This window comes from Dermacentor silvarum, chromosome 2 (genome assembly GCF_013339745.2).
Source record: "Dermacentor silvarum isolate Dsil-2018 chromosome 2, BIME_Dsil_1.4, whole genome shotgun sequence".
Taxonomy (NCBI): Eukaryota; Metazoa; Arthropoda; class Arachnida; order Ixodida; family Ixodidae; genus Dermacentor; species Dermacentor silvarum.
Window position 1 is genome coordinate 183,208,148 of NC_051155.1, and position 27,692 is coordinate 183,235,839.

A 27,692-nucleotide genomic window follows, 5' to 3' on the forward strand; every position below is an offset into this window, starting at 1 on the left:
AAACCGCCGTACAATTTGAATCGATAAACGGCACGAACTGCAATCGATACCAGTGGGCTGCTGCTGATCACACGTGAGTGAGGCCTCAAAACCTTTATTCAAGTAACAAAGCAAGGAATTTAATAACAGAAGTCAAATAAAAACAATACACTACTTATTTTGTAAACAAATGACACCGTAACTGTGTTTGTCGGTTATTATATGTACGTTAATAGATGAAATACTGAGCCCTGTTGAGCGCCCCTAGCAGAAAAAACACAAACTAAAGTATGCGACCAAATTACAGTAGCTCCACTTGCGCGCTTATGCTGGAACGCGCCGCGGTTGATTTTTCGCCCTCTATGGCCATTTGGTGAACTCGAGAGTTTCCGGGGCCTGACGTTAGAGTGACTCTACCAACGTTAGTGCTGAAGGTGGCAAATTCAAAATTTGATCTTGACAAACCAGAGAAGTAACAGTTCAAATAATTATACTAAACGATCTGGACCATAAAAAGCGGCATTTCTGCTAAGCTTGAGCAATAACAGATTAAGCGAAATATGCACGTTGCATGCATGGCAACCTCAGCAATCAATAAAAACTAATCTCGAAGGTTGTGCTTTGTCGTACTGCAGACGCCGAAAGCGATCAAGAAACGTCATAGCCGCCGTGTTTCAATGAACAACGCTCACTGCTAGTGGCGCAGACGTAAGCAACTATGCGTCTTTAAAAAAAAAAGAAATAAACAAACTGAATGTAATTTTTCTGCACAACTTTAACAGAAATAGAGCAGCGATAAGTGTGAAATTTCTTTTTAACACATCTCCATTGTCATCAGTATCATTTCGCTGTCGCGCCAAAATGTTGAAGGGACAAACGCAACGAACGTTCTATTCTATGGCTACACTGGCTACACTCTATGCCGGTACGATGAAAGTTTAGAATGATGTGGGCTACCATATGCGCTAATTTTGACGGTGAAACCACAGTCTTTGGTCAACGCAATGAGGAGAAAGCTGGATCTCAACTATACGAGGTCCGTACGCAGTTTACAATTTGTGCGGACTCGCCAGGCGTCGCAGTGAACCCAGCTGTCAAGGGCGTTGTTTCGCAGAAGCATCTTGCGGTTGCGATTGACGATGTTGTCAACGTATTCAAGCATGGTAGCTTCCTCTTCTCTACGCGTTTCGACGCTGCCGTCGATGCCGTCGCTTTGTGCAGCGACGTGCTGGATGGACTTCTCATTGTTGCGGAAAGAAGTGCCAACCTCCACATATTCACCGTCGAGTCTGCACAGTCCATCGTCAAGCTACCAGTTCCTAGCACGGAAAATGACGATACCGCTGCGCTATTTCGTTCCGTGGACGTGAAGAAGAACGGTGACAGCTACACCGTGTGCGTGCTAACGGGACACCATGTCATAACAGCCACAATCAGCAACGCCGTGATCGCGCAGCTCGCATCAGCGGACCAGCCAGACTTGTCGCCGCTCCATATCCGTATTGTCGACGTTAACCAACACCCGGGACGAAATGATTTTATGCTTTCTTTGGTGTCAATGGCTAGCGCCTGTGTGTTGGATGACGATTTGTTGGTCACTGGTGGACAAGGAGCTGTTTGCTGCATTCCCATGGACGCCAACAGTTCGGCTTATCGCATCCTTAATGACATTGCTGGCGAACAGGTTCGTAAAATGGTTGTAGTAGACAGCCTCTGCACTCTGCTTACTCTCACTGAAGGCAGCCGTCTCGTCACCATCTGCTTGAAGACATTCCTTATCAAAGAAATTTGGTCAGAAAAGACTGTTGCGGACTTTGTTTTCTGCGAAGAAGCCGCCTCCAAAACCGAGCGTGGACCTGAGCTAGAATGCAGAATAGCGGTGCTCACAGCTATTTCTGAAACTTCAACCAGAAGACTAGAGATCTACAGCTTCCCTGACTTTTCCATGCTGTATGCATTGGAAGTTAACGAGACCTGCCACATGATGGCATTTTGTGACTCTTTAGAAAATTTCTGGATAGTTGAAGGCTTTAGTGATAATGAAGAAACTTTAACTGAGCTTAGAGTTCGGACGATCAGCGAGGCACTCCCAGAAAATCATTTGATGAAATTGATCAACAAAAACAAGTTTGCAGAGGCTGAAGAATTTGCAAAGCTGTTGAACCTCTCTGTTGAAGAAGTACACTGGCACCACCTTCTGTACATCCTCAAGAATCTGAGTACCACGCTGACAGATGCATCGATGGATGAAGAGGATGAACTTAAACTGGTACATGAAGTTTTCAACTTGGTGAAGATGCTTCCGGATGCCCTACAAGCAGCTAGGTGCTGCATTGAGACACCTGTTGCCTCACCTACTGTTGCATCTAAGCTGTTACTCTTCTTGCAAGGACATGTATCGTCTGCAGAAGATTGTGACATTGAGGAGCGTGATAGTTTATCTGCTCAGATTATGTTGCTACTGAACAGAGCTACCACATTCAGATTTCTGTGTGACAGTGACTTTAAAAGTGACTGGTTTGCATTTTCACAAGCTGACCTCATCCAGGAAATTTGTGTCCTTTTCAGAGATGATCACATGCCTGCAGGATTTTTCATTTGGGAGCGCCATCAGGATGAGTTCTTGGGAGGCTTGAGCTGTGATGTTGTAGAGAATCTTTTAGATGCCATTCCAATGACCGCGGAGCTCTCCTCCCTTTTACAGTGGCTTAAAGGCAGCTTTCTGCCTCTAATGTTTGAGTCATTGCCTGAGAGCCTTGAATGCATCTGCCAGTGGATTGTAGATAGAGTTCTGCGGATGGAAGTCAGCAATAAGTCGCTCTGGCCCTCTGGAGCCTTGGGACTTGTAAAGGTTGTCTTGGATCATTTTCAAATGACCAGCGCAATGGCAGACTGTTTGCCATTGAAAACTTGGCTGGTCGTGCATGGTGCGCCAAAAAGAATAAGGGACAAGACAAGTGCATTGAGCAAGCTGTACCGTCTCTCCTTGGATCTCCAGAACCTTGAAGTTCTGTGGAGCAAATACAAGTGTTGTCTCACCCTGCAAGAGCTGCAAAACACTGACAAGCAGGAGGTGGCATTTGCAATCCTCGATGAAGCCATTACAAAGCAGCAAGTTACATCACTCGTGCAAGGATTTCTGATACAATTTGTTGAAACCAGTGGGTTGGACATTTCAAATGTGCTGCAGTCCTATGTTGACCAAGTGCTTTGCTACAAAGGTGCCAGTTTGATGCATGATGAGCTTCTGGAAGACAAGATGGTTGCCTTAGCAGCACTTATTGACCACCCTCATTGTTGGCTTGTGGCTGTGAAGAAGATCCTCAGCCATGCACATGTGCCATGGAGTGAAAGTATTGAAGGGCTTGCAGATCATGGTTCCTTGCTGAGAGGCTCAGCTGCCAGAGAGATTGACTACGAGAGGAAGCGAATGCAGGCTAAAACAATTCTGTTGAGCTATGATGTCAACTTGTTCCGATCAATGACACTCAGCAATACTAGTACGCTGGTAAGATGCATTTTGCTTTCTGAAAAGCAAGAAGCGTTGCAGGATGCTCTCACTGTCGCCAAGAACTTAGGTGACATGTCGGAAATTGATGTCTTTTTGCTTTACCTGCAAATGGCTTATGTAAAAGCTGACATTGATAGATTTGCTGAGGTCTTGCAGAGTGTCCCACAGGAGCTATTCCTTGAAGTTGCTCCCAGACTGTCAGCATTTGCAGAGCTCCTCTTGAAACGTCACAATATATACTCGAAGGTGAAAACTGCTGGCCTTATGGAATGCTGGCAATACTTACTGAGTGTCTTGCAGCAGACTTCAAGTGCTAGTGCCTTCGATTATGATACACTGCACCGTCAGGTGCGCCAGGGAATGGTGCTGAGAAGGGACTTTGGCATCACTGTTTCTGCCGCTGAGCTCTGTTGTGAAAGTGACAAGCATGAAGTCTTGAAGCAAGGCTTCCAGAAAGTCTTGTTGAGTGAACCCGCACAAGGGCAAGACACATGTAAGAATATCTGTAGAAAGGCGCTTTACCTTGCTGGAGTCTTGAAACTTGATTCGCAGTCTGCCATAGAGGTCATGCTCACTTTGGTGCTTGAGCTTAAACGAGATGACATGGTGGACTCACTGTGCACTTGCCTGCTGGAACTTCACAACATCCGAGAAACTATACTTGTTATCTTGCCCCTGATATTTTGTCAGTGTGAAGATGTGTCGCACATAGCTACTAACGTGCACAAGATCGCTTCCCGTGTAGGACTGGCATCCGGAGTTAACAATGTCAAGAAGTGCACAAATGTCGCTCTTTGGGCAGACATTTTAGTGCAAGCCTCAGTTCCGCTCAGCGGTGTTGATCATTCTTCAACTGTTTCTGCATGTGTATGCTCGACCAAGGAACAGAATTTTTTGCACAGTAGGCACGGGTATGCACTGGACAAGAAGCAAATGCTGATGCACTTAGCTGCTCTTGGAAAATCTGTGTGGAACTTCCTAGACAAGCAGCACGCAGAACTTCTTGAAGAAGTGAAGCTCCATTTGCAAGCAACCTGCCAGTATCTTAGCCAGAGGTCTCAAGATGAGCTTTGCCTGTCTGTGGTTGCTACAGTTTTCCAGATGTTTCTTGATATCCCACAGCAACATTCAGTGCACAAAGCACTTCAAGAAGTTGCTGAACACCATATCAGCAAAAATACAATTTCAATCGTGACCAGGGCTTCAGCTAGAAAACATGCCGACATGCCTTTCTTGAAGGGCTTGCTGTGCAACCTGCAACCTCGAAAGGCACTTGCAACGTTGAAGAAGCTTCTTGGTCAGTGCAACAGCAACTTCAGATTGCTTAAAACTGTTGCTACTGTCGGTTTTGAAGTATGCAGTGACTCAGCCCAGAAATCTGCATTTCGAGCTCTCGTGAAAGGTGCCTACTGGTGCCAGAAGTTGGCTAAAGCTGACATTTCTTTTGCAGATGCAATGACAAACCAAAACCCTGCCATCTTAATGTCTGTTCTTGAGCAAATGGAAAAGTCTCTGTTGATTGATGTTGATGGCCTCATGAGTTACTGCACTTCCTTTAACATAAACATAGAGGTATCCCTTTCTCGAAGGCTTGAGTTCCTCCTGTGTACTCAAGCAGAAGACCCTTGTACTGAGGGCTGGAGCCTGCCACAAATACTAGCAGAGGCTTCTCATGTGCTTGAACAAATGCCCAAAGTGTCGGTGCAAAAGGTTCTCATGAAGACTCTAGCCAAGGTAAACCCATACCACTATGAAGTTTTGCGATTTGGCTATGACTACATAAGAGCCATTGAAGAAGGACCAGGCAGCGATGTTCAGAGGGAAATTGAAATACTGCACTTCCTTGAGTCCTATGAAAGGTACAGCCCTCCTTCAGAACAGGAAATGGACTTGTGGTGTGAAGAATATCCGGTGGCTGAGATTTCGTCTCTCATGCAATCAAGACTACCATTTCGCCATTTGCTTAAGTCATCATTGTGGCACTTCATCACCAATGAGTTGCACCCTGAAACTGCGGATGCATGGCTGAATGTTGCAGACACACTTAGGCTGAATAAGGATGACATCCGGTTCATTGCTGTGGATAATGCCATTCGTATATGGAGTGCACAAAAGCATAAGGGAAACATACTAGATGTAGCATTTCTTTCAAGTGTCAAGAGACTGATAGCGCAGATGAACAAGAAGGACAAGGCTGTTGCATGCCTGATGAATCTTCTAGAGAACTTGCCAAAAGGCCCAACAGCCACGAGTGTAGCTAAGGAGTGTGCTACATTGCCTGATGCATTTTTTGTATCTGGTGAGGCGAAATCTAAAGTGAGTGATGCAAAGATGAAATTTAGGAGGAAGTACATAAAGCAACGAAATGAACAACTACTCAAGCAGCACAGTTTGAACTCTTCTTCGTACTTGGCACTCTGTGGCAAAACAACAGACCTTGTAGCTGCATTGCTGGAGGACACAAGGTGGCACCTTGTTTTTTCTGATACATCAGTACTTTACAGCTGCATAAACCAGATTGCTGCGACTGATGATGTCGTCTCGGTAGACTTTTCCAGTCTCCTTGAGAAATCTGTAACACGGTGGCTAGGGTTCCAGGCCTCTGAATATACTGGTGATGAAAGTACCTTGGAACCTTATTTGCAGGCGAGTCATGTGGGCAGTGCAAAAAGATTTGCAGGTTTCATCACCATTGTTCATCTAATGCAGCATATTCCAGAGCAGATGAAGGAAGTGCTTTCTTGCATCGCATCAGTGAGTGATGGCTTTGTTGGGCTGAGACCACGTGTCCTCGCCACGATGTGCATGCTAGCTGGTTTCGGAATCTCGGATCCCACTCTTCTTAATATGCCGCAGAATAGCGGTGTATCCAACCTGGAGGAATTGAGAGCTTTGTCTTACAAAGCCAGATTACAACAGCTTGGCATACCACTCCCGTCTTCGGGTCTTGATGCAGATGGTGCCTCTGAAATTGTCAGTGCAGCCCTCCAGTTACATAACCACAACACTGTGGCACTAGAGTTGGTGGGCAACCTCTGCATTGAGTATCATGTGCAGGCAGCGCCAACTTGGGAAGCATTTCTGTCAGCTGCCATTAGTGCTGGTGCAACTGATGTCATTTGCCGTGTTTTGCCCATGCTGGGTGGCCATCCGCTGTTGTGGTCCAAACCAGCATTCATCTGTGCGTGGCAGTATATACTTCAGAGCGCACCAGCCTCACTGTTTGGTGCATCAAGTGGACTGCTGCAGTTGTTTCTTCGCTGCCCATCTGTCCAAAGTCTTCCACCCTTGCTTCACGAAGATGATGTTTACTGCGATCAAGAGGGCGTCTTGTTCTACTTTGTGTACATGTTGTTGAGAGAGTCGGGAAGTGTTCAGTATAGTGCAAGAAAATTGCTAAAGCAGTTTTCTTCAAGGTTACTGAAGTTGCTGATAGCTTGTAAAGATCAGGTGAACATTTTAAAACTTCCAAACACAAATCGAGTTTTTGGGGAGATGCTTTAATTGCTTTTTTTTTGCTAACAAAGGTATGACTTAACTGTGATGGAACTGTACCTCAACAAAACTGTGACTCTGGTGGAAGTTTTGTTGCCATTGACAACATGGTATTAAACAGAAGTTTGATTTTTCCATATTTGCAGTTGTATGTCATGCTTATTGTGTATGCAAGTAGCAAATAGATATATGCCAAACACTACATATATATTGTATCATTGGGGCTAGGGGCATTACTGAGGGTTTCACAGCGACAGCTGTGTGAATGACAATTCACAGAGTTAACAATGATAAGATGTTTGTCGGGCACAATGTACACATTTATATGACCTGCATCAATAACAAAAAAAGGCAGATAGCCATGGCGGTCACAGGATTCAAGACTCTCAGGCCAAAATGGCAACGTCATAACTGGACCATTCTGTGAAGGTAACTTAAGCAACAGTAGGATATTGTGTTTCATATAACGAACCTGACTGTAGTGCTTCACCAAATTCATCAAGGTCACACCCTGGAAACAAAGGTGTCAACATCAATTAAAATTAAAGATTCCCAGGCCTGGTTCCACATGTTGCCTGTGATTAGATGTCAAAAAAAGTTCAAATAGTGGTGCAATTTTTCTTCATCGCCTAGTTTGCCTTTACAAAAGGTGATGCTTGCCAATGCTGTGCCTCTAGAATGGTTACCACAAACCTGTTTTGAACTCTGCCTAGGAATCTGAATCATTGGCATACAGTTCTGAGAAACACTGACTTGGAGCTCTGTTAAAAACGGTGACTTGTGTGAGGTTGTGCGTTAAAATTTGCGTTTAAGTGAATATTTTGCACCATATTTTTGCAATGCAGTGCACATACTATATATGAAAGTGATTTAAATTAAGCTTGCACTTGCCAACACAATATTCTGTCCATGACTTTATGCAATGAAAGCATGAATAGGTGAACACAGTATTGCATACTACTGCTTTTGTATGGGAACACTTGACAGGCCTGTCGCACTTCTCAGGTGGCATTGCGATAATGTTGGGAACAACCAGTGGCGCACCGAAGGGGGGGGGGGGGGGATTCGGGGGTTGTAACCCCCCCCTGAGGTCAACTTAACCCCCATTTTTTTAACCCCTTTTCTTTCCTGGCGTATTTGAGTACTGCAACTAAGATGTAAGACGCGCAATCGTCTGCACACTCACAAAAAGCGCATTTTTTGACAATTTCCCGTGAAGAAATTGAAATTCGTGCTGTTTAGATGGTATTGGCAAACTGTCAACCCCCCCACCCCCACTCCCCCCTGGCAGAGATCCTGGGTGCGCTACTGGGAACAACGCCCATTATGCTGTGTTATCGATTTCAAGGAATACAAAATCTGAGCCACTGCTAATGATTGCATGAAAGTGCAGTATTGAACACTTTCAGTGAACGTTTCAGTGAACACTTTCAAAAATTTTTACACATTGTCTGTGGCAGATAGCACAATTCTAGTTCATGAGCTGGTCTAATTGAAGAGGTGGACATTACTTGCACAAAAATTTGAAATGCATAATCGACTAATTCACAAAAATTTACTAATTACATTTTTAACTAATTATTTATGGCCCATATTGCAATTTACAAATTCTAGCCATGGAGCAGATCCTCTTGGAACGAATTCTCAGGATGACACCAGTTTTGAGATATTAATTCCCAAACTTTGCGGAGAAATGCATTGGAGTTCCAGTTACTTTTTTGCTTTAATGCATAAAACGAAGGTTTCTTTAAAAAGTAACTGAGATGCCAATGCATTTCTTCGCAAAGTTCGGGAATTAATATCTCGAAACTAGTGTCATCCTGAGAATTTGTTCCAAGTGGATCCACCTTGCGAACTCCACGGCCAGAATTTGTGAATTACAATATCAGCTATAAGGTAATTAGATTTAAAATTAATTCATATTTGTTAATTAGTTGGTTATGGATTTCAATTTTTTGTGCAAGTGATGTCCGCCTCTACGAGTAGACCAGCTCATGAACTAGAATCGTGCTGTCTGCCACAGGCAACCTTAAAAAATTTTTGAAAGTGTTCGCTGAAACACCCTGTATATGCTCATCTGAGATTTTCTGCGGCGAGAATCTTGGCAGAATTTTGTGCTTGAGAAGCTTTGTCGTGTGCACTGTGTGTCACAAAGATATGAGCTGTTGTGCCAAATATGTATTCCATGGCACATGGTAAGTTGTGTTATGAAAAGCTGCGATGCACAGCATCAAGCTACGATGAAACGCGATGAGTATCCATTCACTCTTCGTGCAGCAAGGCAGAACTGTGGCCCTTGAGCAATGATGCAACAAAGTGGTCAAGCTTATGGATGCAGGAAATTGGCTAGTGCTGGCACACTGACCAACTCAACTAGCTCTGGTATATGTTAACGATGGCTGCAGTTAGGAAGTCAGTCACAAAAATGCTTTCGGGGCAAATACAAAATTTCTGTCTGAGCATCTATAAATCACGCAACTGAGACCCGTATTCAAGAATGCAATTCAAGTTGAAGCCCATGCTTGACTTAAGTTAAATGACGCCTGGCGTGAACGTGCCCGGACGCTCATTGCATTTCCTCGGCACGTTCACGACAGGCATCATTTAAATAAAGTCAAGCATGGGCTTCAACTTAAGTTCCATTCTTGAATACAGCGGTGAGTCTCTGTACCTTACGAGTTTTTATTCAGAATGGTTACTTAAAGCAAGAACACTGGCAGAATTGTTCTATTGTTTTGCCATGCGTGTGCTTACGAATTGTAGACTAACAGCATCAACTAAAGTTTTTATCTCCATTCCCCTCACTGCATGCTGTGACTGGCTGTCCACACCCGTCAGTTGATTGTTCTTGCTTATAATTTTAGCAACCTGTTTTGCAGGCACTGTGTGTTCTAGGAGTTCTTGATATGTGGCTTCACCAGCCTTCAGGAGCTAACTTATAAACTTTGTGCCCAGCAATTTTGAATTTCAGAAATGTAAACAGCACCAACAAAGGTTTTAGAGATTTGAGGATGTATCTGTCTGTTCCCACTTTCCACGTCAATAATTCAAGAAAAGAGTGCCTTTTCAATGATCCAAGACATAAGCCACTCCATGTGAATGCAGATACTGTTTCTGCAGACACCCAAGTAAGGGTCGAAATGAAGCCTGAATATATAAACAAAGCATACAAGACATTTCTACTTTCTGATGACTAACTCGCTGCAGTCTGTATATCTATTTTGTATTACTACTTTGTTGTCTGTCACCAGGTTATGCCACACCACATTCAAAACCTCACCACAACAGGCCTATGAATTGGATGACATTATTACAAGCATAATGCTTGCTTGCAACAAAAATAAAAACTAAGAGCTCAGTCATGAAGTATGAACAAAGGAGACTGAAATGTTTCAGCATCCTCAAGCCGACAACATGAGGATACTACCATAATTCTATATTATTTTCACTAAACATATGCTAGTAAATTGCAAGGAAAGCCAGAATCAAGTGTGATCATGGTGATGACACATCTGTCTGTAAAGTGGCTGCATGTCTCAAGAATTTGGCTTTATTTTCCAGCATCCACACATGTGCATTGCATGAATAAGACAGGATATGTCATTATATAGAGGGAATTATAGGTTCCTTTTATTCTATTATCCAATGGCTACCACCTAAACATTTTTGACAATTTGAAACATTTCACCTGGCAGTGTTTTAATTGTGCAGCGCATGGTGTTAGTGAAAAAATTTAGTACAGAGGAGAAAGGGCGCTCGTTCTCCCCTGTGATCTTTTTGTCTTCCTAAAACCATTTATATGTTGCGCCAAACACCGTCATGAACTATCACCAACTCGCCCAACCTTCTGCCCTTGTACGTTACATTTCAGCTGTTTGTATGAATAATGCATGTCTAAATGAAACTACTAAAGTAAAACATTTTCTGCTCTAATTTGGTCCCACCTGACTGTATAAATTCTGTCTTGCATGGGATTAATCAAGGCTCCACAGGAACCAAATCGCCGTAGTACCATGCCCCATTTGACAGCCCCGATCCTTGGAATTACTTCCCATATATCTGTTGTTGTTGACCTGAGTTGTCGTGGCGCATACCCACAGTGGGGGATATTGGCCATATTTGGTGCATCCTTGCTTGCTTGATCCTCATCCATGGCGCATTGGCTAAGAAGCCGGCGGTTAACGGTTAAAGCATAGAGAAAGAAAAAAAAGTTTTTTTTTTTCTTTCTCTATGGTTAAAGGGAAGGGGGAGAAAAAAAAAAAAAAAGCTAGACGAAAAAGTAAATGAGGGTGAAGTATAATGTTTATGATAATTGGGAAAGTGATTTACCGGGCAGAGACAGAAATAAAATAATTGTAATAATATATAAACAGCAAAAATTTTTTGATGGTATTAGAATAATTTCGAAACAACAATTAGCGATGTGACGTGATTTGCGCTTTGTTGTCCTTCTTTTATAACTGCATATCTGCATTACATAAAATAAACAATAACCATGTTTATTCTCTCTCTGAGAATGACCACTTTCTACTAACTTTCTTTTTATCGATCTACAGTATCTACGGATTGCTAATTTAACACGCTTGCTAATTTAATACGGGTACGTACGTGTCATACGGCGGCGCACTTTCGGTCGCGATCGTGCCCGATCGGGATCGTATTTCTCGGCTGCTTTGCACTAGCTGAGGGAAATTCGATCCAGATGCGGCTCGATCGCGATCGAATGCGGCTGTGTATACGTGACACCGGCATAATACGGGTGTGACACGGCGCACTTTCGATCGCTATCGAGACTGCGGAAGGGAACTAATCGCAGTCTAGAATTTCGATCCGGATTGGGCTCGATCGCGATCGAAAGTACGCCGTCTCGCCTACGCTCTAGGTACAGTACACTGTACTCTAGGCATGATTGAAAAATAATAAAAACACACGCTCTACGCATTCCTGCAATCAAACAGACCAAATTAATTTTTTTTAATTATTTATTTAATGACAGGCCAGGCGTCGCCAGCACCCCATTACATCCTTTGTCGAGCGCTTCGCGCGTATCTGTCGAGGTCGTTTCAAAATACGTGCCGCTCGGTTGTGTGGTGTGACTTCGCTCCTCTGCCGTTGCTAAACGGGATTTCAAAACGTCGCACGATGTCATCTCGTGTCGCAGTGGTAAGATTACCCTTCCTCAGAAACAACCAGTTGCTTTGTAGGCCGTGCTTACGGTTGTGATGAAAATGGGCGAAAACGTCGCGAGCGCCGGCAGTGCTTGCTCGTGCCACTGCAGAGTCTACGTGGCGCAGTCTTTTATGAATGCAGGGCTTCTGCGCTTGTCCAGGCGCATTGCTTGACTCTAGACATATTCGTCGTTGTGACCACAGAGGTCACCCTATTAATGCCTAATTGTTACTTATATGTTACGTTATTTTACTGCTCTTCGCCCCTGCGTGCTGTGCTACATGCTAGCGTTGCTGCTCGGTTATTGAAGAGGCAATATATACTCACGAGTAGCGGCAAACGCACGGACCCGGTACCATGAACGACTCAGCACAGTAATCATCCCATGTTCTACGTAAATCTTCTTGAAACGGCACACAATATTAACGTATATAGCAAACAAAACGCTCACTTCAAATGAGGACAAGTGTCAGCAATGCCCACAGACGTCTTAGTTTGTGACTGTTACCAGTTTTGAAGGACTTGCTCGGAAATAGGGAAGAGGTGTCTGGCTAGCACACAAACTGCCATTACGTGCGATATGCACCACGACCACTGATAATGCAACCTTGGCTGCCTGTGGGGTGTAGTGCGTGTAGCATTGCAATACTACTCATTCAGATTACAACAAAGAAAATAACTATGAAAATTTAGGAAAATTGATAACTGCACTTTTGTGTATTTGTAGGTTACAGGTGGTAACAAGGGCATTGGGTTCAGCATAGTCAAGTTCCTGTGTCAACAGTTTGATGGAGATGTTTTTCTGACAGGTGAGTGGCTCCATGCGTACGTGTGGATTTCAAGTTTAGGCTCTCATTTATGGAATTAAAAAGAGTGTGTGCGATATAGCCTGCTTTTTATTTTAAATAAAAATAATCATATAACTTTCTTTCCATTTCAACTTTTTGAGTACAAGAGGCAATCTTATTGCCAGATATTTTTTCTCCAAATATTGCATCAAACTGCAAATAGGAAATTTATAGAATTTGGAGTTCCGCTCTTCTGCTTGAGAAGTACTATAAAACTTGAGACAATTCAGCTAGTGAATCTGATGAGCTGGAAATAACTACAGGATTAACAATGATGCTTAAAAGATAGTGTGGTCACTTTTAGCTGTCTGCTAAAGCTCCTGTATGCAACTTGCCTCTAAAGATAGAATTGTACATTGATAAACTGCCTGTGTTTTTCATCTATCGACTCAATAATACATAAAGCATACTGTGAGGTGACACATCTTTTCATAATCCATATTTTTTTGATGACAGATGCACCATTGTGAAAGTAAGGAACACAATAGTGTATATTCTGTTTGCTCTTTCAAGTGTTCTTAGTTCTTGTTTCTTTCTTGCATTTTGTTTTATGTGGGGCTTAATGAAGGAAAAAAAATGTTTTGTACGCTTAATAACATCGTAATTCTTGTTGTGTTTTAAAGTTAGAGATCATTTTGCTGTAGCTTACTTAACATTTCAGGAGCTGTGATAATGCACCTGTAATCTGTCTACACAAGCAAAAGTTTCCAGGGAAGAAGTTGGTAATACTGCATGCTTGCATTTAACGTCCTCTGTATTGGCTATATTGCCGCACCCCTGTTTTTTCCCTCTTCTGTTTTTCTGGTATATATGTGCATGTGTACACACATGTGCTGTTGCGTACCGAATCGGCCGGATGCATTCTTTGGTTGTTTCCATCGAGGCAGCCCCTTTTATCAGTGTCGCCCAGACAGTGACGGTGCCCGACACCGACAGCGACGGGCAAACAAGCGCCCCAAATCAGCAGTGCGCATCATTTGGGTGCTTCCCCTGATGCCACCCCCACCTGGCGACGCGGCCCAACACCCGCTGCGACGCGATGACAAAGAAGCTCACTTAGAAGCGACCACAATTGCCACCTTTTGTGGAAGCGGGGACCAGTGCTAAGGTCACTCTCTCGACCCTGGCAAGATGACTGTCACGGAGAGCAAAAAACCAAGTCGACGACTTTCGTGGTAGGAGTGTGAGCCCCCCGTTCCCAGATTGCCTTGTCCTTGCTTCGAAGGTTGGATATCAGAGGCGGAGTTCTGTGGACAATACGACCCCTCAGATTGGCCGCATCAAGGCCATTGAATTCCCTTGTGTAGGGAACTAGGGAAGACAACTGCTTTATAAGCGAACACATTTGGTTCAGTGGGTGTGTCCTGACGTGTTCTCATGTGTGCTGAGCTATGTAGTGAGTCACACAGTCAAAGTGCTCCTACACGGAGTGGGCCACCATATCTGGAGCCACTGTTAATAGTGTAAACTAAACCCTTTTCTTTCGCTCCTACTCCCGGACGTACTCATCCCTGTGGCTGGAGGATCACCGGCCTAAACGCTACCCGAGTCCCAACAGTGCACACATACATGTGGGTACCTGCATGCCGGTTGAAGTGATGCCCTTTCTCAGGTACTCAGACTCAAAAAGGAGTGTCTTTTGTAGTGGCTGCTTATTCAAAATGTAAAAGTATTATCTAAAGTAGACATTTCTTGGAAGTGTCAAAACCTATCACTAAAATTACTATGTGACAATGGCAAACTTCAGAGTTATGAAGTATACATAGTGATGAATTCGTAGACCAAGTCCAGAGGGGAGACAGACATTTTAATGTATAATATTAGATATCTCAATAATTGCTGTGGTGGCTTAATGGCTATGGCGTCTTGCTGCTCAGCATGAGATCGCAGGTTCGATTACCTGGCTGCAGCCACATTCTGATGGTTGTGGAATGGGAAAATGCCTCTGTACTTGATTTAGGTGCATGGCTAAATAACCCCAGGCGTCTTAAATTAATTTGGAGCCCCTGCTATTGTGTCTTTCATAGCCCGAACGTTGCTTTGGAATGTTAAACCCTCAACTTGATTTCATTTGATTTTGAATTATCTCAGTGACACTTACTGCAGTGTTTAACAGCCATTGACCACTTAGTGAGGAAGAGAAAACCTGTCTTTATTAAAAAATTTTGAAACTGGATGCAGTGGCATCCTCTTAATTATAGCATGAGGAGGTAGAGGGGGTGGGATGGGGAAATGGGATTGTGAAGAAGAGGCTTGCGCTTTAAATGTACTCCGTTCTTTTTGAAGTGCAGTTTTGTATCTGTGCCACTTTCTGTGGAATAAATGCATCAGATATTATAGCTGCAACTTGTGGATATATGGCTACATCAAATCACCTGTTATATTTGCATGTCTTTGTACTTCCAGTATGTGATGTACCATGTTTTAGTCGCAAGTGCTATGGTGCGCCTTGGTCGCTTGTCGCAGGGGTGTATTACTCCACTTATTCGCTGGTAAATAGGTCCAGATCTGCTACACCTTCTGTTAATAATGTCATATTTTGAGACAAAGAGGTGCAAGGCTTATTGTTACATTGAATTACTTAATGCATACTATATTATCTTTCTTATCTGACACACTACTCTAACGCGAATAGCCTTTTTTGAGAGGCAGATACTTTTTTCCGTATCTAGTCGAATCTGCAAAGACCATCACTTGCTGATTGGTCTTTGCCACTGACATCGTTCTCTCTGACTCTAGGAGTCACCAACGCTGGAAAAACTCTATAGGGGTCCCTGGCCTCATTATTTTCGCCAATGGAAAGCCCTGCTCAAAGAGAAAAGAAGGAATTCTTGTTTGTGTGTGGCGGGCTGGCCATGTAGATTCATGGGAGGCTGTGAGAAGGCATTGCTCACTTGTGTGGGCCACTCCAGTTGGTGCATGTGCGTTGGATTGTTCGTTGCCTTCTTGTGGCCAGACGTGAGTGTTCCTTCTCGTATCTGGCCTGCAACGTTGTCAGTGCTCGCCAAGCATAAGGTAAAGAGAGGGGCATCTTTTATTTCCGCAGTAGAAACAAAACAGAAGCAATGCAGTTCAAGTTTGTGCGTTTCAATAACATCTATACAATAACCAGAGAAAAACTTCTAGATTAAAATAATTCTTTAGTTGACCTGTTAGACGTATGTGCCCTTACTTGTGTATGAAATGGAATATAGCGTTGGTTTAGTTAAAGAGATACCAAAGGCAAATATTAAGTGATGTTAAAGTGACGGAATAATGCTCGAGAATGTCTAATGCGTCATTATTATCGGGAACAGAGATTTAATAATCGAGAAATTAAGGCAAATGCAGGACATGATTTGCGACTCCCCTATGACATTCAGGTATTAGCTCGATGACGAAGGCACTCCTCATTATAATTCTGTCACTATTACTCAACCTTCTGTAATAAAAAGGTAATTGCATTGCATAACAAGATGAAAGAAAATGCTACTTGTCCAGTTATATTCGATTTGTAGAAAAAGGAGTCATTGACCTTGCTCTTGACAACAATGTGGGCGGTCAAAAGGTTTAGTTTTCGCTCGACACCGGCGCCACCTGCGCATTCACGTTTCAGTAGTTTCGCTATCGCATAGTGCTGCACTGGTTTTGCTGGCTCGTTAAAAACAAACAAACTGCAATTAGCAGAGAAAGCCACGTCCATGTGATTTCGGGGGATGCCGAACGGTCCACGCCACTTGACCAAGAGCAGATGCTGCAGCGAATCCACCGCTCTGTTTTGGCTTGGTTTCGCCACGGCAGTGCGTTTGCATTTTGCGCAAAAAACCATAACACTGTCTGTCAGGCGCCGTTTTACTCACCGACGGCAGTAAAGGGCGGTGATGGCATATGCAACGTCACCACTCCCCCACTTGGGACTGGGCGATTTGAATTTTGCTGAAGGGGATGCAGACCCTTCAGATGAGATTTTCTCTTAACTAAGTCTTTTCTTGGCAAGAAACTAGCCCTGCGAGGTTTCTGGAATGGTATTTTAACAGTTCACATTGACTTAGTATTTGCCTTTAGTGTCCCTTTAAAGGCGAATTTTACGACTCTTTGACACATTTCCATTTTCTGTGTGCAAGAGGGCCGTATTGCATTTCTTCTATGCAGCCAGGGACGAGACGCGCGGAAAGGCAGCGGTGGCAGAGCTCAACAAGCAGCTGCTGCACCCGAAGTTCCACCAGCTTGACATTGATGACCTTGAGAGTATTCGAAGACTTCGCGACTTCCTCAAGAGCACTTATGGTGGCCTGGATGTACTTGTGAACAATGCTGGCATTGCCTTCAAGGCGAGTACTTCAATTTTTTTATTCTCTCTATAAATTAGACAAAAATTTATGGTCGGCTCTCAAAAATTGGCAGTCACTTTTGCATACGACCAAGAGGGTGAAGGCGAGAGCCTGCGCGCTCAAGAGACATTAATTAAATTACTTGACATTCTCATTCGAATGCATTACTTCTTATTACTTGTTTTTTCCGACCAAAGGTTGCGGGTTCAAGTGCCTTAATTGACGCTACCTTAATTAACTGTGCCCTAATTATCCTCGCCCTAATTAACACCAAAGGTCGTGGATTTGACTACCACCAAAGGTAGTGAGTTCGAGTGCTTTAATTAACTCTATGTTAATTAACCAAGCCTTGATTAACTTTGCTTTAACGCCAAAGGTGGTGGGTTCGACTCCCACATAAGCTTGAGGGTTCAATTCCCACTGAAGGTCGTGGGTTGGAGTGCCTGAATGAACTCTATCTTAAATAACACGATGCGACGGTGACCCGCGCACCATCAAAATTGTTGCGTGAGCATTTGTATATAAGTAAGACACAATGCCGGGTCGGTGTAGTAAGTGAATTACTACACCGAGTCGTCATCGTGTACGACTTTACTTCGACGACACGGTTTTCGCTCAAGGACGTTAAAGGTCAACTGAACAATGAGACATATAAGGCTTTTGCCTTAATAATTCCAACTTCTGTAGGCTACCTGCCGCGGTAGCCCTGTAGCTATGGCGTTGAACTGCTGATATCGAGATCTCAGGTTCGATCCCAGCTGCAGTAGCCGCGGTAGCCGCAACTCAGTGGGGACAAAATGCAAGAGCGCTTGTGTTCTTAAATTTACGTGCATGTTCAAGAATCCAAAGTGGTCAAAATTAATCCAGATTCCACCACTATTGCATGCCTCACAATCAGATAGTAATTTTGGCACGGGATATTCTTCATGTCATTTTTGCACACTATGAAGTTTTATCTGAAGTTGAGTAAATTATGGTGTGAAACAGAATTATGGGTTATCATATAAATAGATACACCTACATAGCAGTGTACAAGCAACAAGCCACCACTAGGTGCTGTTGCACAGAGGCAGAGAGAAGAGGGAGTTATGGTATACAGTTCAGCGGCATTAACTTGATAATAGGTTTATTTGAATCTGCTTTTTGAATATTCATAAAGAAATCTGGAGTGGCTACTCCAGAATTGGTCATCTTGTCTTAGCCATTTCATGGTCATTTCTTAAATTGCAGGTCAACTCCACGGCACCATTTGCAGAGCAAGCAGAAGTCACTGTGAAGACAAACTTTTTTGGCACACTCAATGTCTGCAAGGAGCTGTTCCCTTTGCTGCGCCCACATGCCAGGTCTGTTTTTCTTTTTCCACTGCAAAAACGTTTGAACACAATCTACGTTCATAGACTAAACACAGTCTGTGCAGCCAGGGCACTGAACCTGTTGAGTGCATTTCTTTTATGCCATCATAAAGGCTGGAAGCATTACATTGGAGACATCCCCTGGAGCTTGAAGCATAACAAAATTATCTGTACCAGCAAAGCAATCTGCCATCATTGCATGAATGAGCTACTTGCAGGGATAAATAGTCGCTCAGTGAAGGTGATCATTGAGGTTTTTCTTTTAAACATAAACCCCCCTTTGCTCTGCTACTGTTAACACTTTGTTTTATCTTATCTGTGACCATGAAAAATTTTAAAAGCATGGTTTCACCCAGAATCTTATGATACCAGGATAAAATTTAGAATTTTCTGATCATTGATATGAATACACATCATGACTGCAACCACTGCCAGCTGCTTGCAGCTAAAGCTGCAATGTCCTTTGTTATGTCTTTAATGTTGTCCTCTGTGTTGTGCATGAGGATGAAGCCCTGCAGTATCTTTTGAGCACTACTCGTAGGACTTGAAATTTAAAAACACTATCTGGGAGAGGCCTTACACTTGGTGTTGCAAAGATGTTGCATAGCTACTGCTGTGGCTATTACACGGCATACTTTTTTGGCATACAAACTATTCTTGATGTAATGGCTGGTGAGCTGCAATAGTTACTGTTACACTGGTGTGTCAGTAGCTGCAGGTGTTAAACAGAGGAGATGAGAGAGCACGTTCAGGTACACACTCTATGCATCCACATCATGAAAAACTAAAAAAGTTGTTACAGGGAGGTCATGGTACTGAATGTCGGGCATTGCCATTTCCTCAAAGTCATGATGTAGTGATCGAAGTGCAAACATATTGCCTTTGCTGAGCGAGGCTGCATACACCTACTGCAGGACTGGCCATATGCTGAGTGAGAGTGCTGCGAGCCTCTGAATTCGTGTGATGGTAAGGTCTGTGCCGCTACCCACGCACCTCATGACGATGAAGTTGAATTAGCATTGACAGCTGCATTAGAGAAAGCAATCCTTTCACTAACAAAGACATGATGAAAAATTTTTTTGCGATCCTTCAATGGTGCACTACAGGCTTTTGCATCAGCTTTGGTTTCATCATCATCATCATCAGCCTATTTCATATCCACTGCAGGACGAAGGCTTCTTCCACCAATTTCCAATTACTACTGTCTTGCGTCAGCTGAATCCGCCCTGTGCCTGCAAGTTTCGTAATTTTGTCACACTACCTAGTACTTTGCCGTCCTCAACTGCACTTCTCTTCCCTTGGCACTCATTCCGTAAATCCACCGATTAGCTGCTGGATGCATTACATGGCCTGCCAAACTCCAATTGTTCCTTTTAATCACAACTATAATATTGGTCCCCCCCCTCTCTTTTCCTCTCTAATCCACACCACTGTCTTCCTGACTCAACATTACGCTTATAATACTTTGATCCGTCGCTTGTTGTGCGGTCCCCAACTTTTTCTTGAGCTTCATTGTTAACCTCTAAGTTTCTGCCCCCCATGTTAGTACTGGTAGAATGTGTGGAGATAAGTTTGTGCAAGGCTTACCCTACGAGCGACAGTTGGGAAAGAGCACAACGCTCCTCCACTGTGCAATGCACAAAGGCGCTATGGGCGAGCTCGTCGACTCTCCTCCATGGTGAAGAGAAGGCTCCAGAGTCAGTCTGCCAATAAACATAGGTTTTATAACCCAAGATACACTACAGTGCGACAGTCATGGCTCTTGCGCAAAGGCTCACTGCAAGACTGATCGAGTATGTGCGTTCGCTGCACTAAGCTAACTGGGTAGTGTTCTGCCAAGCACGAGAATGAGAAGTCATGGGAGCAGAGGTCCCATGAAACCAACTCGTTGCAGGCCTGTGAGCATCTGCAGTGGTGAGAAAGCACTGTGGAAGAGAGGTAGGGTGAAGAGGGCACCCGGGGGCCTCCATGGGAAGGCCAATCAGGGCACGTCCAGGTGACGTGTGTTCGTGTGGTGACTCAACGCCAGGAGGGCGAAGCACGGTTTGCACAAGAAAGTGGCTCCTGCGTGCTAACCGTGTCCGCCATGATGCCACTGGGGCAGCGGTTCTCAGAGATTGAGCATGGCAAATAGCCGTCACGATGCACAAGCTGGATCAACACTAATGAAATTGTTGTACACTTTTCTTTTCAAGGATACTGGTAAGCTGCTGGTCATGACGTGGTAATGTCTGCCATATGTGCTCCAATCTATTTTTATTATTTTGTAGATTTTCTTTTCGTGACCTGGTTGTGACTTATCGGCCTAGATAAACGTACTCTTGCACAGATTCTAGCAGCCAACTACCAATCTTTAGTTCTTGTTCTCTTGCCAGGCTATTGAACATTACCTTAGTCTTCATATCTTCAAACCTACTCTTGCTCTCTGTTGGCTTAGGTTGCCAATTATTTGTTCACCTTTAGTTTACCCACTAGTAACCCACCATTATGCCTACCCCCTTGATGACAATGTTGGGCATTGAGGTGGACATCGGTTGTAAGGAAGTAATGGATATATTCATCATCGTTCGGTTTCTCTGTGACAGGCACGGTGATGCACGAAGTTAGTGAAAAAGAACACATGACAAGTGAAGTGCACACTGTCAATTCGGTTTTATTCAGAAAGAGAGACGAATTTATACCTATAACTGCTATCAGCAGCTGCAGTTTCCATGCACAAAAAAAAAAAGAGTCGCAATTAACGTTGGACAAACAAGTCTGCACTTAAATGAGAGGCTCAGGGAGCATAGATACGCCGTCAGCCTAGTTAAGGCACCTGGCAACTTGGCTGCATGTTGCACAAGATGTGGTTGTGCACTGTCTTTTGACAGCGTGCAAGTTCTGCTGAGAAGCAAGAATAACGTGACGAGAGAGATATGGGAAGCGTTTTCCATGATTGCAGCTGGTGAGAAGCTTGCGTGAATGAGCCGTCAGTGTCAGTCTGTCACTTTCAAACCCAATTCTTAAGATAATGTTTCTTTCATATGATTCAAGTGGGAGGCGTGTCACATCTGATTTTTCATCTCCTTGATCTTTTTCATTTTTTCAAATCTAATTTATCATTTATTACTTTTCTTGCACATGTAAACCACAGCTGCTGATGGGGGTGGACAGCAGTTAAAATGAAGTAATGGATATATTCGTCATCATTCTGTTGCGCTCTGGCAGGCACTGTGACCCACAAAGTTAGGGAAAAACAAGAAACTCACGACAAGTGAAGTGCAAGCTGTCAACTGAGTTTTATTGTAAACAAAAGAAGTATTTATACCCATAACTGCTTTCAGCAGCTGCAGTTTACATGCGGAGACGATGTATAGAAAGATAAAAAGATGAAAAATCAGATGTGATGCCTATCCCGCTTGAATCGCATGCAAGCAATGTTATCTTAAGAATTGGGTTTGAAAGTGACAGAGTGACACTGACAGCTCACTGACGCAGGCTTCTCATCAGCTGCAATCATGGAAAAGGCTTCCCATATCTCTCTTATCACTTTATTCTTGCTTCTGAGCAGAACTTCTGTGCTGTCAAAAGACAGTGCACAACCACATCTTGTGCAATGCGCAGCCAAGTTGCCCGATGCATTAACTAGACTGACATCACATCTATGCTCCCTAAGCCTCTCATTTAAGCGCCAACTTGTTTGTCTAATGTAAGCACGACTGCAGTCTTTTTTTTTTTTTTAATTCTTTGTGAATGTAAACCGCAGCTGCTCGTAGCAGTTACGAGTATAAATTCGTCTTTCTTTCAGAATAAATCTCAGGTAACAGTTTGCGCTTCACGTGTCATGTGTTTATTGTTTTTCATTAACTTTGTGTGCCATTGTGCCTGTGACAGTGTGACAGAACCATACCTGCCAAGTCTCCCGGATTACCTGGGAGACTCCTGGATTTGGTCCATTTCTTCCGGTTGTACGGTTGACAGAAAAATCTCCCAGAAATTGCGGTTGTTTCCCGTTTCTATCCGCGTCCAGCGCTTTGTCCCAACTAACCAACCCAAGCCAATCCAATCCAGTTGGAAGTTCATCGCGCAAAACATTGTTAAGAAAGTAGTAGGGAAACCCTATACATGCGCTATTTCGTTAATCGCAGAGCCGCTCCTTAAGCTGACGGGGTTGTTGGGTACCCTAGCTAGCGAGTGAATGCCGCGTTCTGCAACTAGCAACACTAGACTATCCATCGTTCTCGGCGTCAGCCGCTCTGGCATTGCGTAGCCTATGGTCAGTTGTGGCTTTAAAAGCAAGGAGCGCTAGTGCAAAAAGTTTCTTCCAAGTATTTTTAATGTAGTGCTCAGCCGAAGTGACGCTGGGTATTTTGTTGATACCACAGAGCAATGCAGAGTGTGAGCGGCAATTTAACACCGGGAAAAATATGAGGATGCAGTGCTGCTCGTCCATGTGTCGCTCGTATAAGACGCTGGGAAACGTCATCCTCGCAAAATGCGGAAGAAATTAAATTTCTTACAATCACACATTATCTGAAGAATTTTTGAACACCCACCGTGGTTGCTTAGTGGCTTTCGCATTGCGCTGCTAAGCACGAGTTCGCGGGATCAAATCTAGTTTGGCCGTGGCGGCCACATTTCTTTGGCGGCGAAATGCAAAAACACCCGTGTTCAGTCCATTGGATGCACGTTAAAGAACCCCAGGTGGTCGAAATTAATCCAGAGTTCCCTGCTACGGCGTGCCTCATAATCAGATGGTGGTTGTGGGACATAAGACCCGATAATTTAATTAAATTGTAAGAAATTTTTGAAGACAGGATTAGCAACAACGAAATGCTTGCAAAAGTGAGACATTGATGTTCATGTGGTCGCTTGTATATCTGTAAATAAAATTGTAAGGAAGTTCTCCTGTCAGTACTTGAAAATATCGATGTCAGGGGGGGGGGGGGTAACCGGCTGACCCTGCCCCCCAGTCGGAAGATCTCCCGGATTTAGTTTCTTATAACTTGGCAGGTATGCGGAACGATGAAGCTACACCAACTAAGCCCGTTTCAAGCTCTGCTTACTTTCATAACAGATATAACAAAGTAATTTCAGCTCCCCCTTCAAACTTTGTTATAGCAAAATTTTACTTTATTTGAACGTGTGATTAACATAGAGTGTAATGTGCAACTGCTTCGCAGCCCGTTCTTAAACATGCCGAAGGCCCTAAGCTCTGTGTTAGACTGAGCCACACCAACTTTGCAAGCGATGGTGAATGTGAAAATGCACAGACATGCTCGTTTTGGTTTTTACCTATTTGGCGTTAACACTTATGGTAAATATGTCTGCAGGGTGGTGAACTTGAGCAGCATGTGTGGCATGCTTAAGAGGATTCCTGGAGAAGAGGTGAGGAAGAGACTCAACAACCCTGACATTACTCTGGAGGAGCTGTGCAGCCTCATGAAGGAGTTTGTGCAGTGAGTTCTTGTTTTACTACATTATTGCGAGGTGTGCAGTTTCACCTTGTGGCTGCATTCATGACGTGGCCTTTGCTTGTCGCTTGTTTCACAATGTGACTTTTTTGTATATGAAGAAGCTAATCAGTGATTAACTCATTTACTGTACTTAACAGGGCTGCAAAAGATGGCAAGAATGATGAGAAAGGTTGGGGGCACTCTGCCTACAATGCGTCCAAGGTTGGCATCACTGTGCTGAGCTTCATCCAGCAGCGTGAATTCAATGCAGACCCTCGTGAAGATCTTGTCGTAAATGCTGTGAGTAGAGACGCTAGTTTCTTTGCTTATTTTCCCTGACAGAAATGAACTTGTAAGATCGCAGTGAGCAATTCTTGTAGCATATATTTTTTGCAGCTTTTGAGTGTTTTTACACACACATGAATTTATTGCTGCACTAACACTCTTTAGTTTTGGGAAGGAGGGAGGCCTACCAACTGGTTCGTAGCATCCATTTTGAATTAGCTAGGAATGAAAACACGCAGGCGCACCATTATTTGCAAGATTGCATGACTTGTTGCAATTACAGAACTACCACCATATTTACACAATTTTAATGCAAGGGCAGACCTGATAACCTAGAAAATGAAAACATAAAAGAAAACAAAAAAATTTATCAGCCGTTCCACATCGTGAAGATAGTTAACCAGAGAAGCTGAAGCATGCGGCCCAGGTGTTTATCACTGGGTTAATCCTGAGGGTTCATTAAAGTATTGCTCAATGATGAGCTTACACATAAGTTCAGCTGCGATGGAGAAAACGACGTCACTGACGGTATGCCTGCAGTCCGCCGTTGTCGCTTGCGTTTGATGTCTGGCGTTTGCTTGGCGGCGTGGTTAGCAGCATTCGTCCACCATTGCCGCTTGTGATTCTTCAAAATTAAATTGCTTCAAAATTAAATTGCTTCAAAATTAAATCTGTCCATTACGTAACACAATGAATGGCCTATACCCCCTTATGCAATGGCTCATACGGCCGTAAACGTGGCTTCCCCATTACAACGACAGAAGAGAAGTGAAATTTTACCCTGGAATGATCAGCGGCAACGCAACCAGCTGTGGAAGAAGACGACGATGAACGCGGGTGCTGTGGCACGAGCATGAGCGCAATCCGAGGAGCACCAACAAGCCAGCTTCGGAAGAAGACGACGACGCTCGAGCCAATGCTGATGATGATAGTCTTCTGTACACAGGCGATTTCATCTAGACATATAAAGCTTCGCTTTAAAAACAAAATGTGGATCTTATGTGCTGTAAGACAGCTTAAGACAGCAGCCAGCTATTACAGAATGGGGAGAAGAGGCAAAGAAAGCTGCGCTTTAAAATGAAAAGACGACTCATAGAAAATTTACAATGAAATAGATAATGAGAGCTGTAGTGCAGTATGTTTGCATTGCATGTAGGGCATTGTTGATCTTTTGACACCTGTACAATGCCCTGATGAACTGCACCACAGGTGTCACAGATGTTACCCGCTCCTCATTCGTATGCCTTGAACAATACTCACAGGCATTTGCTGCATTCTACATGTTACAAGCAGCATTCTTATTGGCTGTTGGTGTCTTCCCAGTTGCTTCCGTTATTGTCCTGATCAGGCACGAGATTTGAACATGCTAGCTGATCCGTGCCAGGTGCATTGTTAGCATGCATTAGCCAGCCCATGCAAAGGCTGTAAACAGGTGACTTGGGCTCCATGACTTCGTGTGCTTTTGTGTCAGAGGTTTGAGGCGATAAGTAAACATTCAGAAAAATTTCACCAGATGCGGATGTTTATGTTTATACTTCTCTTAAAATTTATCCCAGATGAGCAATGACACTTATCGTATGCACTCTAGTAACAGCCTACTCATCTAAGAGCAGCCCCTTAACTTGGCAACCCAAAATTCTAAGGAAAGAAGCTTGCTTGCTTTTGGGTTCGGAGTGTATGACGTGCCGTGTCTTCAGACATTGTTGTGAAGTGGCAGACATATCTAACGCCATGGATGGCACGGAGGACGACTATGTCCTGCCGAACTGAGCCACCCGCTGCGGTAACTTAGTAGCTATAGCGTTGTGCTGTTAAGCTTGCGGGTGCAGGTTCGATCTCAACTACGGTGGCCACATTTTGATAGAGGCGAAATCCAGAGGTGAAATCCCAGACCGCTTGTGTACGTAGCTTTAGGTGCACATTCTGGACTCTGGTTAAAAATAATGTCCCCCCCTTCTGTTTCATGCCTCATAATCATATCAGGGTACACACACACACACACACGCACGCACGCACGCACACGCGCGCGGAGCGTGAGTGGCAGCAGCAAGGACGGTGGTGAGAATTAGATGGGCTCCAGGTGCATGGCATGCATGCGTGAGCAATAGAGTGCGCTATGAGAATGGTAGTGTTAGCTTTTTTGGTACAATACAAAGCGATTGCGGGGATTGGGCACAACTGGAAAAAGCAGACTGAAATTGGCTGCCCCCGTGTAAGGGTTACACCCCGTCAAAACCTGGGAAAAAAAATGCGGCCTTTGCAGGTTTCTATAGAGTACATTGTGTGCAGGTTTGAGGTAGCATGATCTTTGTTTTTTTGCATAAAAATCACCAAAATGCCGCTGGTGGATTGTTGGTGAGATACAGCTATCGCTTTAAAATAATGTGAATAGAGCACAAACTAAAGATTAGTAGTATGCGAATAGTAATTTCTGAGATCGAATCGAATATGATTTAAATAGTGCCAGAAGCCAGTCGAATTGAATATCGAATACATTTTGAATAATCAACAGCTGCTTTCACAATTATATAAAACAGTGCTCACATCCTAGTATCTATAGCATCAGCAAGTCTATGTCATTGCATTGCACATTATATTAAGAAATAATAAGCAGTTTGTTTGCACACAAGACTCTTCGAAGAGTTCGAATGACACAGCCAGGCAGCCAATAAAGTATGGCTGCCTGTCTGACGTAGCCTGCTCCACTTCAAAGGCTCTTGTGTTTTGTGCCTCTACTATGCCCATGGGGATGAAATTGATCATACTTTTGCTCCAATTCTACGTTTCATTGCCGACGGTTGATGCTTCGAAATAGTAAAACTGTTAAAAAATATTCATATTCACAAATAGGACACTATTCAATTCGTTATTGAAAGTTTCAAATATTTGCACACCCTTAATAAAGATGTTTAATGCATCTATATTTATTGATATATAATATTTTAGGATAGCAAGGCTATTTTCTACAGCTACTGGGGCACAGGTTTTAACTAATCACCCACCCATCCACCCACCCACTCACATGCACACGCATACACATGGGTACTTGGTGGGTGGTGGGGGTCATATTGCAGTAGTTGAATTTCGTTATAACGAAGTCGCATTGGCCATTACATTCATTATATCGGATATTCGTTAAAGCATACATGCAGATAATGGTGGAAAAAAATGGCGATCACATTTATGCAAAAGAAATGCAAGCAGGGTGCCTCCATAAAGACACCAAAAGGTCTGCAGATTTTTATGGGCTGTCGGCATCTTGCCATGTTGATGAAAGGCACATGAGCAGTAATATCATATTTTTACGT

At 43.6% G+C, this 27,692-nt stretch overlaps 2 protein-coding genes across 5 annotated transcripts in view; both read left to right on the forward strand.

Moving 5' to 3' along the window:
- Positions 1-27,692, forward strand: part of LOC119442256 (carbonyl reductase [NADPH] 1-like) — a 45,235-nt gene that overhangs the window by 11,778 nt on the left and 5,765 nt on the right. The window contains exons 1-6 of one of the 4 annotated variants that reach the window (XM_037707064.2): positions 12,006-12,148; positions 12,882-12,963; positions 17,134-17,312; positions 18,543-18,655; positions 23,977-24,102; positions 24,258-24,399. In XM_037707064.2, the coding sequence (XP_037562992.1) occupies positions 12,128-12,148; positions 12,882-12,963; positions 17,134-17,312; positions 18,543-18,655; positions 23,977-24,102; positions 24,258-24,399 (663 nt within the window). In that variant the 5' untranslated portion in view covers positions 12,006-12,127. Of the gene's footprint in view, positions 1-12,005; positions 12,149-12,881; positions 12,964-17,133; positions 17,313-18,542; positions 18,656-23,976; positions 24,103-24,257; positions 24,400-27,692 lie in introns of those variants that run through there. The other 3 variants (XM_049662004.1, XM_049662003.1, XM_049662005.1) reach the window with 3 other exon arrangements.
- LOC125943239 (kinetochore-associated protein 1-like) lies at positions 886-7,143 on the forward strand. The gene has a single exon (XM_049662000.1). The coding sequence runs from the start codon at positions 923-925 to the stop codon at positions 6,992-6,994; it is 6,072 nt and encodes a 2,023-aa protein (XP_049517957.1). The 5' UTR covers positions 886-922; the 3' UTR covers positions 6,995-7,143.